Here is a 14,096-nt window from a genome sequence, read left to right as displayed (position 1 = left end):
CACCAGTGAATTCTGATGGCATATTACTCCTGTGATTAGGGTGTGTGTGTGTGTGTGTGTGTGGCCAGTGTGTGTGTGTGTGTGTTAGGGTGTGTGTGTGTGTGTGTGTGTGAGTGTGTGTGTGTGTGTGTGGCCAGTGTGTGTGTGTGTGTGTTAGGGTGTGTGTGTGTGTGTGTGTGTGAGTGTGTGTGTGTGTGTGTGGCCAGTGTGTGTGTGTGTGTGTGTGTTAGGGTGTGTGTGTGTGTGTGTGTGAGTGTGTGTGTGTGTGTGTGTGTGGCCAGCCTGTGATTAGGGTGTGTGTGTGTGTGTGTGTGTGTGTGTGTGTGTCTGGCTAGCATATTACTCCTGTGATTACGGTGTGTGTGTGTGTGGCCAGTGTGTGTGTGTGTGTGTGTGTGTGTGTGTGGCCAGCCTGTGATTAGGGTGTGTGTGTGTGTGTGTGTGTGTGTGTGCCTGTGATTAGGGTGTGTGTGTGTGTGTGTGTGTGTGTGTGTGTGTGTGTGTGTGTGTGTGTGTGTGTCTGGCCAGCATATTACTCCTGTGATTACGGTGTGGTGGCCAGTGTGTGTGTGTGTGTGTCTGTGTGTGTGTGGCCAGTAAGGGGGATCCAAACTCTTGACTGTAATGAGGTTATTACACAGTTAATTGGGTTTGTCAAAAGGGAGAATAACCTGGGTGGGCCTGACCTAATCAGGTGAGGCCTTAGAAAGAAGGTGAAGCATCTGGGAGCCATTCCCCTGGTCCCAAGGAAGATAAAACTCCTAGAAGAGTTCTATAGCTATAAGGGACTGAATTCTGCTGATGACCTGAACAAGCCTGGAAGAGGACCCTGAGCATGGATCCAGTGAAGCCATTCCCAGACTCCTGACCCATGGAAACTGTGAGATGAACAAATGTTGTTTGAAGCTTCCAAGTTTGTGGTAATTTGTTATGCAGCAATAGAAAGCTAATACATTGGGCTTCTCCTAAAACTGCTTTTAAAGAGAGTTCCAACACCTTAAAAAAAAATTTGCTAATCTTGACTAAGTGATAAGCACAGTATACTTGACGTTTTGAACTTACATGTACAGTTCTCCCAGTGCTTTGTGAACAGGAAGGAGGCATGCAACATCCTGGATGATGACTTTCCCAGCAGCCTTGATCTGTCGATTGCCAGAGTCTGATCCCTCACGCTTACTTTTCCACCGCCTTGATTTCTGGGGGAGATGACAAGATATAACTAACGGGGACTTTAATGCGCAGAAACCTAAGTAGCAGAGCACATCATATTTTGGGTCATTGGTAATTTGCAAAGAGTTTAAATTACATCATGCCCACAATTACATGAATTGGTATCTGTAGGAAATAAAAGGATGACAAAGGGCATTGAGCTCTTGACCCAAAATCCTGACAGGAAAATAAACACCTACTGCAGGGATATGCATTCTGCAGGTGCTCAAAAATAGATACCACGAAGCCAGAATTAATTAATTAGTTAATTAATTTTTAAAAACAGCAGGTAAATAAGTTAGTAAAGACCCCCAAAATGTGGGAGAAGAACAATTTGTAGGTTAAGTTCAGTAGTGGGTTCAAAGTTATTGCCTAAAACTAATCAGTTTTTTTCTTCTCAGACTCTTTCAACATAATGTATTGAAAATTTAATTCTGACATAGCAGTGCGGCCTCTGCAAACCTTAATCTATGGTAGGAAGGCAGACATTTGGTAGCTCGAGGAGAATTACCCTGTTTTTCTAGCAGACTTGAATTATTTCTAAAAGTGATCATTTTAGAATGTCAAAAATACTTGAATTGAGGGACTTGGGAAATGGAAGATCATGAGCAAGTGTCCCACTTACCCAGAGCCTTACCTATAAGTGGCTTATAAATGTGTGAAGAGCTGTATGTGTGAAATGAGAGCTGTCCTGGAAAACAAGAATTATTACAGTGTAGCCCCACCTGGTATCGTCAAAATGACAACCAGCCAAGGGAGCAATATTTTACTTTATTTTACTGCCGGAAGTCAAAAAGGAAGTCGCCAAAGTGACTCAACTAAGGAAGGAGTGACAATATTTATTAACAAAGGAGGCAAAAGGAGTTAGTGAAGGGTCTGCAATTTGGAGTCAAAAAACCAAGGCTTAGTGGTCTTACTACCACAAGCACTGGCTAAATATGACACTGAGCAAGTTACTTACTTATTGTGAATTTAATCTCATGCGTGTCACTCTTGCTTTGCTCTCTGATAACTGTGGCTAATCTCCCAAGGTTAATAAGGGTATAATGAAAAGGTATGGATGCAAACTATATAAACTGAAAAGCGCAATCTAAAAATACATAATTATTGTGAATGTATATACACTCTTATGAATTTAAATTAGATCATTATTTAGATTACTCACAAGTAAATTCATCTTCCACAAGTGATTTTTATACAATCACTCTTCCATGAATTAGTAGTGGTCTAATTTCAGGCATTTCTGACCACTGGTGATGTCCCATCTAATCTCAAAGCTGCCCAATGCATGTAACTTGCTTTAGGAGCCTACTAAATCCAGGACACCTGGACTTAATTCAGGGCAGGTAAGTGAAAAAGTTTAAAGTACCTGTGAATTGTTTATCATAATTTATAAATTCATATGCTACACTATTAATTTAGAACCTTAACATATTTTGTCTTAAGAAGCAGTTCAGTTACTATTTACTATTTATTCATACACAAGTCATTATTCTGCAATACAAAGGGAAGCTTAATCTATTACTGTAAGGTAGCCCTTCAATTCTCTACTTGCCCTCATTCTTATCTAAAGAATTATGTACATACTCACAAAAATACTATCCTTTTAGCCACAAACATCCTGACATGGGTGCAAGTTAGAGGAGGATGTGTTAAAGAGCAAACAACCTGTCAGAATGGGCTGGAGCCAGGCAGTGTTAATGACATAGATAGATGGAGTCACACATGCACTAAATACTACGACATGGCCTGTTTCAGGAAGGGTAATTTAGCATACATCTACTCTGCAGTGACAGTGAAAAGTACAAGACCGTAACCATGACAGGGAAGGGATAAGGTAAACAAACTCCTTTCACTGTGACTTTCATTCAGGTTTCCAAAAGTTTAAAAATTCCAAGAAATGATACATCCACAGGTTCCACATAATTGGTCATCTCAAATGACATTAGGGTACTGGACTTTTTTTAAAAAAATCTGGGCTAAAAAGATTCCACCTGCAATGGAATATGATCCATTTATCTTGGTCTTTGGATTGGTTGGGAGGCTTCTAAAACACTGTTCCAGGCAGTCACTCTGTCTCCTTATCACAAAGAGAAAAGGAGAAGCACTTGAACAGTTAGCAATTGTCACTAGTTCAGTTTAACCACACAGTTGCAATAAATGGAGGCCTCATGAAGGATGGGGTCAACTAGCTTGCAGAACACACTAAAAATAGCCAGTTTCCTGACTTTTTAAGCAAACCTAATAAAAGAATATTATTCATTATACTAAGGCCCATGTGCCAAAAGTGACTCATCTGCAAGTAGACTAGCTCATTTGAAAATGACGAATTACAAAAGTCCAAGTGTACAAATGTTTGACTTAGGATTTAAAGACTCGTCTGTGGTTATTACAACAATATTAGCTCCCACTTATGGATGCTCACTCTGCTGGCATAAGCCTCACCACAGCTGGATGACAGAGGGGATATCACCTACATTTTACAAATTTACTCAAGGTCACAATCGTAACAGCTGAGATTTGAACACAGCCTGTCAGGCTGCTAAGCCCATTCTAGTTAGCTTGCTTTTCAGTATATGATTTTTAGAATAAAAAGAAAAAAAAAAGTCCTTACTAAGCTACTGTTAATATGTAAATGGTCTGATACATGTTTAAATGGAGTCGTTTCTGCACATGAGGAGATTACCGTCTGATTCTAGCAAGGCCTATCCTACAATCACTTGCTTTGTTAGTCACGTTTCTGCCAGGCATTGTCACTGCGTTCTGCTGAGCCAGAGTAGTTGGCCGGAGTGCAGCTCCTCAAGCTCCACAGCTTTACATGGGGCAAGCCAGATTCTGTATTTCAGGCCAGGTTTGATAGTCTGTACCTCACACTGTTTTATCCCCTTTTGTGGACCTGGTAGGATTAGGGACATTCAGATAGAAGAAAACTCAGAGTCCAAAGAGATGTCTTAGGACTCTTCCCCCATTTGTAGCCTTGGGTTACAGAGATCAGTAGAAACAAACCAATGTAACCCATCAATAAATACTTGATTAAAATGTAAAGACAGCAGTCTTTGACAACAGCAATTATCCTTCACAGAATTATGGAAATCATAGTCTGTATTTCCTGGAACTTCTTGAGACATCAGGCTTCTAGATGTTCGTGTGGTCTGAACTGGATGCACAGGAGGCACTTTAAGCAACCTCACTCAGCTGCCTTTGAGCCTCCAACAGAAAGAGGTTCTCCAACATAGGGTCATCCTAATTGTAGCTGCCATCAGGAATCAAGTTGTAAAAGCAATTATGGGACAGCACTATTAGGGTTCTTTTTTTTCCCAATCCAACAAGGAATAACCGCAAAACATTATTAAAAATCTTTAAGCAAACATAAAACAATTTGGGTTTTTGTTTTTTTAAAAAATTTGTTGGTTGGTGGTTCTAAAAGATGAAATAGCCCCTGTTCAGGCTGCAGATGTCACTCAGTATTCTTGTCCAGTTACCAGTTATTCTGGGGAATTCAAACATAACAAGGCTGCTTAAACGAAGATAGGCTAAATCTCAATTTAGATATTAGTTCCTTGCTGCTCCCCCACAAGTAGATGGACCATTTCTCAGGGTGTTTCCTCCAGTGCTCTGGCAATAAAAAGGGCTCATACTGCATCCACACCTCCCCAAAGTCTTCTCTTTCCCTTTATATCTTGCTGGTGACTTTAGGAGTCTCTCTTGTCTGTACAACTATCAGGTGACAACACACAGAGTTCTCTTGGGATTCTTTGATTCCAGAGAACAATGACATACTAGGTTATGGTGTGGGTAATCTTTCTGGGTTGGGGAAGGCACTATGGGCTAAAAGCCCCTAAACCTCCTGCATCGCTCCAGTCCCACTCTGACGGGCTGACATGTGGACACTTTTCTGTGCAGGAAATTTGGCATTGCTGGGACACAAAGGACTCTGCATTTCTCTTAGGTCTTTTCGATACTCCATCAACATAAAATACCCCTTCCCCATGGATTTCATGAGGCAGGATTGAGGGAAGAGAGACAAAGCAAGACGGACAAATCATTATGTGGTGAGCACCAGGATGCCCCTCTGAATATACCAAGAAGGTGTTCATGGAGTTGTGGCAAAGAGGACAGGGAAGAAAGGGGAAAGGGGGTGGGAGGGAGGCATTGGTGCAAATAGCACTGAATGACAACCAACAGCCAGCTTGCGACTGTACCACCAGTGTTACTGCTACAATCAAAGGCAACATTGATGCCAATAAATGGGTTAAATGTAAAAACAGCCCAAGAATAAGCCACCAACTGCTTCGCAGCAACCCCATCAACGGATGCATAATTAGCAGAGCGGGCAGTGAGTCAACATGAGTTCCTATTTAAATAGCAGCAGGAGCAGTGACTCCTGGGAAACCAGTGGAAATTCAGCAGTCTAGTTGGCTGGGACAGGCTTTTTGAGGAAAGGTGGCCATGTTGGTGGTTCCACCTACAAGTTGTTGGCAGCAGTGGTACTTGCTAATTGGGGCTCCCAATTTCAATTGGTTTTTATATGAAAAGGCTACAGGACTCTTCCCCTAAATATTCTTTTCACCAAATGAAATTTACGTAAAGCCTCAAGGCTGCCTTGCACAGCTTGAGGTCACCTTGGCACTACTGAAACATGAAGGGGATGGGAGAGGAAGACAGAAGAGGGGAAATGGCCAATAGGAGTGAATAAGAAAGAAAGAAAAGGAAGAGGGGATGGCCACAGCACAGGTTTTATTGTCAGTGCAAAATATTGATGGTATAGAAAAAATTTGTTCCAGAAAATTCCTAAAGGATTAAAAACTAGCTATGTGTCATGCCAACAAAGCAGGTTGGCACTTCCCTCTCTGAACTAGACCAAGACTATAAAAACAGGCAGACAAAATGGCAAAGCCTCTTATATCTTCCTCCACTCCCCCCATGCCAAAGGTAGGCATTTGGAAGCTCCGTGAAATAATTACACTAATGCTCCAAGTGAAATCAGGTGAGCTAAAGGCTTACAATCAGGGTTCTCAGCAAGAAACCCAGCATTAAGTTTCATTTGCAAAGAAGTCCCTTCAGGATCCTCAACAATATGAACCCATTTGAAACTATGTGATTGAAGGAGAAGCCAGTCCTTGGTACCTGACTCCACAAGGCAAAAAATTTATTGTTGCTGGTCCTGAAAACCAGGCAGCCTGTCATTTCAGGTTCCTCAAAGCCAGGCAGGTGGCATTTTATTCTTGGGCCTTTGGGCAGAGACAGGATTAGTTAAGGAGGCATTTGCACAGCGCACAGTACCGGGAAGTCGTTAATTGCTTGTATGGACCAACGTCGCCGGGCAGAGCGAGGAGACATCTGTGCGTGAAAACGTTACACCCGGAAGAGGGAAGAAAAACACCAAGAAAATTAAAAGGGAAAAATATAGAATAAAATGAAAGCTTCCCACACATCTGATGGATTAAATGGTACCATAAATACTGCAAAATCAGATTGGAATACTGGAAATCTGAAACTAAAGCACAGCAGTACTTGGATTCCCTCACTTCCCTCCTAGCCCTTCACAAGCTTCAATGTCATTATTCTCTAGTCACACTTCAAGGTATAAAGAGGGGACATCAACGAAGTTCTGACAAAGAAGCTCCAATCCAGGTTGGAGCACTCTGACAAGGACTAAGATCACAGTGTAAGTGGAGAAATAGGAGGAAGACTGTTTTCCCCTTTAACAGGTGAGAAGGAGAACGTGTACTGAGAGTACATTCTCATTCCTAAAAAGGAAGAATTTCTTTGATAGGCTCAATACCAATTTTTTTTTTTTTTTTTTTTTTTTGGTGTGTGGTTGGGGGGCAATGAAGGAATTGGCTATCTTGATGTTGGGACTGCAGGACTATCTTCAGACTGATGCAGGAGGAAGCGGGGGTCCTGGAGAGAGGAGGGGCAGCAGGAGCTAAGGCTAAAGAGGCCTATTCCTAAATGCGCTCTTGCTAACCACGTGAGCATTTGTTTACAGAGATCAGAAAGTATCCTACTGACCTAAAGACCTCCCCAGTTATTTACATGACAGCTATTTTAATAACATAAACTGAAGCAAGGGTGGGAGGTTGAAAAAATTTTTAAATGTTTGTAGGGCAATGCCTAATGTTGATCATAAGTTCTGGGCCTCCTGAGTTACCGAAGGAATGAGCAATATTTCATCAGCTATTAATAGTTGGTTCACTTGCCAAATGAATGTTAGCATCTCCTTGTGCTTTCTGACTTCCTATGAAATTCAATGGTTCTTTAGGTCTCTCACATTTAAAAATTTTCAGGAGCAAACCTTGGAATTCCATCCGGAGAACATTTCGATCAATATAACAATATGACCTAAGTAGTGCAGGTTAAAAACACACACAGAAAAAAACAAGAGAAACAAATAATAATCTCCAAATGGCTCTATAAAGATTTTTTTGTAACCTCAAAAATACTCTCTAATTCCTCCATTGCTATGCCTTAATGCAGTTATATTCTATTCCTTTATTCTCACTTATTTAAAGCTCTCAGGGGTAGAGATCTAAAAGGGAATAAAAACATGTAGGAGAAAAATTGGGGCTGAAAACAAAGACTTAAGCACAGAGAAATTTAGTAAACTGGAATTGTTCCCAGAACAAAAGTAATAAAAGTGATATCATTCGACACGTGAAACTAGACAACTGAGGATTAGAAAATACTCCTCAAGGAGTACTGACCTTCATGAGGAAGATAAAATATCCTACAGAAGACATCACTGCAGTATTCCATTTCTACAATTCCCCCATTTGCCCCATTTAAATGGTACGAACATGAACAAGCTTCAAGGAGACATAAATTATTAAATTCATCACGAAATAACTGACATTCATTTTCACCTTCTTAACCTATCAGGTTGAACCATATGAAACATTTTTTTGGTCAAAAATGGTCAAATATCAGCAATTTCTTATGACTGAACCCAATAATTATTATATGTCACCATTAAAATGTGTTCCCCTTCCCCAGGGTTTCTGGGGCTCTTGTTATGTTCTATTCCTTGAAGTATGTGACTGTTAACTCACTGAACTACTCACTTATGACTTGTGAACTTTTCTATACGTATTTCATACATCAATACAAAAGTTTCATATGAAATTATAATAAAAGTGTCCCCCCACTTTTTGGTCACTATTTGAAATAAAACATATGTCACACTAGGGGACTATCATAGCCTGTATTCTGTGGAGAAGCAGCACACTGGGAACAACCCCAAACTGAAAATATCACAGTCCTTCCTCCACTCCCCAGTAGCTCCTATCTGCTAAAAGATAATTATCCACATTCTTTTGGTCCCTCTTTATGATTATGGTGTTTGTAGTAAAAGAGGCCAGATCTTCAAAAACATGAACATAGGCTTTATAAACGCTTTTGCATTAGAAAAGATCCCATCTTGGAACTGCAGTTATTTTGACTACAGATGGGCTTTGCATGCCACCACAAAGTCAAAAGTGCTAGTCAATCTATTTTGCCCAATCCGAACCCAAACATGGGTAGCACATGATGTGAATCAAAGGGGAATTGAGAATTGCCTCTTTGACTAAAAGATCTCCTCAACCTGGTCCTGACACAAGAAAATTCCCACATTTACACAACCATGATTTTGTTTGCCTTTTATGCCAATAAAATGCCTTAGTTCCAGCTAGTTTCTCAAATTATCTACCCAGTTACCTCCTAGCTTATGGAAACATAGAAAAGAACTAAACATTTTGAATATCAAGGATGTGGGGAGGATAGAGTTTAGAAGGTATTCCAAGGAGGTCTGTGACAGACAAGGGAACAGAATTCCCTCAGAGATGTGAGGAAAGGGACTATAGAAACTTGGCCAGGAAGGCAACAAAAAAATCATTTTCCCTATTCGACTGAATGGTTTTGCCCCAGACCGGTCCAGTCTAAAGCATCAGTTGATGTCACTCATTTCAGTCACATACAAGTCTAAAACCAAAGTCACAGATGGTCAACTACCAGTGGGAAGCAAGAAGGCTAGACACTGTACCACAACTGAAGTGAAGACACCTCTAATACTTGCTAGAAACTGGTGTATTATTTAAAATAATTTAGTTTCTTAAAAACAAATTTTAATTAGATAATCCATTATTTCTCATTTAGGGAGGCACAACAACAAAGAATTTATAAGGACCAAGTTTGGGCAGTAACTTAGTGGTAACTCTGTTTAAAATGTCAGCTAAAAGCCAGGCTCTCAATCTGACAACACAGAGTTCTTAGAATCATTCCTACGCTCTGCCAATGTTCTGTACATTGCTGTCACCAAAGGTTACTGACAGGTTAATGATAACTACCTTAGGGATAAGGAGTTCCTTAAGAATCCATGAACGTAAGGACAAGTTCAGGTGGTTTTTGTATAAACTGGCCCATTCAAGTTGGTACTTAACTGTAGACTTAGCTAAAGAACAAAACCTATTTGAGATTAACTTTAAACTTTCTCGCAACTATGAAGTCCTAAATATATCAAGATCCCAGCCTTCTGAAACACCCCTTAATTTGCTGACAAATATAAGAATGCCAAGGAAGACCTGGAGCTAAATTATTCTACCCGAGATAATGGGAACCAACTCAATGAATGGGGATTGCAAGGAAAGGGTTAAATGGGGAGTGAGGAATATGGGTTATAAGACATAACACCTCTCCCTCACAATTTTTTTTTTTGATGGCTGGCTGGTGAGGAAATCCAAACCCTTGACATTGGTGTTACCAGCACCATGCTCTCCCAAGTGAGCTAACCAGCCAGCCGCATCACATACAATCAATAGTAGTTAAAACCAACTGCAAGGAATAAAGCAGGGGACTGGCCAGTTAGTTCAGTTAGAGCACAGTGCTGATAACACCAAGGTCCAGGGTTCCACCCCTGTGCTGGCCAGCTGCCAAAAAACAACAACAACAAAGCAACGATCTTTCTTGAACAAACTAATTACAAAGGTGAAAGGCTAATTTAGCTGCTGTGCGTGGCAGGCAGGGAGACAAAGAACAAGAATCCAGGAGAAGGGGTGAGAATCAAAGGCAATGGCTCTGGCACTTACCCGCTCCTTGTAGTAGAAGGAGCTGACGGAGACCTGCTCTTTCTCACTGCGAGTGGGGCTTCCACTGTATAAACGAAGGTTCCCAGGGGCCTCTGTGCGGATCTTCATCGGTGCTATCAAGCCAGTATGATAAGCAGACAAGGCTGAGAGGGATCTGTAGTTGAAAAAGAGAATTATCCACACTGGTTGCAGTCTTTTCATATTTCTAAGTAGCGTTATTCTTAACACTTGATGAAACCATAGAGGAAAAGATGAACAAAATGGGAAGAAATTGGAAACAAAAAAAGGCCAAATAAAACTTCTAGAACTGAAAAATGCTTTATCTACAGAAGTATACAGTGCTTCTATGATGGTATACGTAGAAAATTCGAAGGCATCTACAAACTACTAGATCTAATAAGTGAATTAAGATACAAGGTCAATCTACAAAAATCTATTTCTATATACTAGAAATAAACGTTTGGAAAATAAATATTTTAAAAATTTTATTCACAATAGCATCAAAATATATCAAATACCTAGGAACAAATTTAATGAAAAAAATGCGCACTGAAAATACACAATATTGCTGAGAGAAATTAAAGACCACACACAACAAAGGAGAGATATACCATGCTAGTGGACTGGAAGATTCCATATTGTTAAGATGTCAATTTACTCTAAATTGATCTATATAGTCAACATAACTCCAATCAAAACATGAGCAGGCTTTTTTGTAGAAACCAATTAGTTGATTCATTGGAAACACAAAAGACTTACAATAGCCAACACAAAACTAAACAAGAATAATAAAGTTGGAGGACTTACACTATCAGATTTAAAGACTTACTGTATAAAACTACATTATGAATGTAGTGGTGACATACGAGAGACAAATAGATCAAAGGGAAAAATGAATCTAGAAACAGACCACCAATATGTGGTCAATTGATTTCCACCAAAGGCATCAAAACAAATTCAGTGAAGAAAGGAAACCTTTTCACAAATATGCTAGGACAGACACTGGCCATGTAGCTCACCTGGGAGAACATGGTACTAATAACACCAAGGTCAAGGGTTCAGATCCCCTTATCGGCCAGCTGCCCCCCCCAAAAAGGTGCTAGAACAACTGTTTACCTCTACTGTATAAAATAAACTTTGACCCCTACATCACATCATATACAAAAATTAAGAAAGGATGAGAGGGAAGAGAAGTGATGGACTAATGGGTACAAAACTATGCTATCTACCCTAAGTGAATCATTGCACAGTATATGCATGTATTAAAACAACATACCATAAATATGTACAAGTAATGTTAAAAAATAAATAAAATTTTAAAAAATGCATTCTTGTCACTGTTAAGCATTATGACTGCACTTTTATATAAATCTTATTGTATGTAAAAAAAATTATGTACTATAACACCAAGGTCAAGGGCTCAGATTCCTGTACCAAGCAGCTGCCAAATAAATAAATAAACATTAATTTGAAATGAATCACAGACCTTAAATAAGGAATTTAAAACTACAAAGCTTTTAAAAGAAAACAGAGAAGGATATTTCATGATTTTGGGATAGGCAAAGATTTTCAGACAAAACACAAATATAATTATCCATAAATTTGATAAACTGAACATCATCAAAATTAAAAACTGCTATTTATCAAAAATCATTAAGGAGGAAGAAAGACAAGCCAGAGTAGAAAAAAATCAATACATACATCCAGCAAAGGATTTACAACCAAAATAGATTACTACCATAAATAAATAAGAAATACAGTCCCCCAAAATGGCCAGAATACTTGAGAACAGGCACATCACAAAAGAAGATACCCAAATTGTCAATAAGCACACAAATGCTCCTCAGCATCATTAGTCATCACCCTGGAAATGCAAACTAAAATCACAATGAGATCATATTACACACCCACCACAACAGCTAAAGTTGAAAAGACTGGCAATACCAAGGTGTGGAGAGAATGTGGAGCAACCAGAGCTCTGAAACATTGCTGGTGAGAGAGTAAATGGCATGACCACCGGGCACAAACTTTACAGCAATTTCTAAAATGTTAAACATACACCTATCCAATAACTCAGTAATTCCACTCCTTGTATAGAGAAATCAATACGTATGTCCATAAAAAGACATGTATATCTGCGTTTACTCACAATAGCCAAAAACGTGAAACAATCCAAACGTGCATCACAGGAGAATGAAAAAACAAACTGTGTTATATCCACACAATGGAACCACTGATACATGCAACAAAGTGGATCAATTTCAATAATATTTGGTCGTGCAAAGTAAGCTAGACATAAAACGGTTGATGCTATTTTATCTCAGTGAAGTTCAAGAATAGGCAAAACTAATTAAGATGATAAAAGTCAAGATAGTAGTTTCCTGTGGGTGATAAGGACATGGGAAAAGAGACTGGGAACTTTTAGAAGTGAGTTCAATGCTCTATATCTTGATCTCAGTGTTAGTCATAAAGCGGTACCCTTCAGATTTGTGTATTGTAAATTATACCTCAATAAAGTACTGTCAGCAAAACAGTACTTCTGATCCAAAGTCCAGATAAAGATATTCATTGTTTCCCTTCAAGAGAAGGTGATTGTTTTCCAGTCCAACCTTTCCAATAAGGAATCTGATGTAATGCAGGCATTCTATGGTACTTAACTCCCAGTTCTTGTGGGGCCAGGGTCTCATCTGCTGGGTGACTGCAGAGACTAGCAGCTTCCCAGTATAGAGGCAGCATCACTGCACCACCATAACACAGTATAGCGGTAGTGTCTGCTTACGCACTTCAGCCAGTACTCTTCCTTTCTTGTTAGCTCAGCTATTCATTCATAACTATGCTAATTATATTGTGTCCAATATATTCAGGTGTCTGTAGCAAGAAAGTTTCCAAGTTGTCTTGATCATCATATTGCAAAACCACAAGTTTATCTATATACAGTCTTAAAGTTTAAAAAATCAGTAGTCATAACAGGGAACACAGTTAGGGCTCTTCCAATGTGCCAGGGAGTGTCTGAAATGCTTTTACAGAGAATAATTCACTTAATATTCCCAGCAACTAACAGAGGTGAGCACTATTACCATTTTAATGTTACTGTTGAAGAAACTAAAGCAGTTTAGATAACTTGCCCAAGGTCATAGAATGACAGGGCCAAAATTTGGACCCAGGCAGTTTGGCTCTGAAGTCCATACTTCTATCTGCTATAGTAGATTGCCTGTCCAAAAAAAAAGAAAAACACAGAAAAATAATGAAGAGTAGATAGAAACATGTTCTGTTGTTAACAGTCACTCTCTGGGACATGGAAAAGGAAAGAAAGGGCTTTCACGTTTTAATTTAAAACTTCCACGTTGTTTGAGTTCCAGAATACTACTTCTGTAATTTTTTTTTTAATTGCACATTTTTGGGTAACGTTAGAAGTGGTAAATTAGTGTTGTCGGACTATAGATGATCTTTTTGATATTTTTCCTGATTTATTTAATGTTAATTAAATTAAATAACAAAGTTAAGATAATTAAAATAAATAATAAAGTAATACTTTAGCAATGGGGGAAAGCACATTTAAAAAGTTCAGTTGGTCTGAGGGTTGTGGATTATTGTTAAGCTGACTTAACTTTTTTGTTTTTGGCAGCTGGCTGGTACAGGGATGATTTAACATTGTCTCCCCCCACAACCACATTTCACTAGCTTTAAAAAAAATAAAGAATTGGCCTTGTTTTGACAACAGTTTTTATCAAGCTCCTCCTTCTATATGGTTTGGTAGTAACCTTACAGCAGAAACCTCAGCTTTTCTGAAATTTAATGAATTTAGATCATTCTCAAATAAAT

The 14,096-nt window shown here is 39.2% G+C and overlaps 1 protein-coding gene across 6 annotated transcripts in view; it reads right to left on the bottom strand.

Annotated features, from left to right (window-relative positions):
* The window catches only part of WDR59 (WD repeat domain 59), an 87,575-nt gene that overhangs the window by 17,189 nt on the left and 56,290 nt on the right, over nucleotides 1-14,096 (bottom strand). For 4 of the 6 annotated variants that reach the window (XM_063110146.1, XM_063110141.1, XM_063110142.1 and 1 more), the window contains exons 18-20: nucleotides 10,275-10,428; nucleotides 6,493-6,549; nucleotides 1,063-1,196 (exon numbers count right to left, since the gene is read on the bottom strand). In XM_063110146.1, the coding sequence (XP_062966216.1) occupies nucleotides 1,063-1,196; nucleotides 6,493-6,549; nucleotides 10,275-10,428 (345 nt within the window). The remainder of the gene's footprint in view (nucleotides 1-1,062; nucleotides 1,197-6,492; nucleotides 6,550-10,274; nucleotides 10,429-14,096) is intronic. The other 2 variants (XM_063110143.1, XM_063110144.1) reach the window with 1 other exon arrangement.

Source organism: Cynocephalus volans, chromosome 10 (genome assembly GCF_027409185.1).
Source record: "Cynocephalus volans isolate mCynVol1 chromosome 10, mCynVol1.pri, whole genome shotgun sequence".
In the NCBI taxonomy this organism is placed as follows: Eukaryota; Metazoa; Chordata; class Mammalia; order Dermoptera; family Cynocephalidae; genus Cynocephalus; species Cynocephalus volans.
Note: the sequence above shows the minus strand (reverse complement) of the source record. Positions and strands in the feature narration are given on the sequence as shown.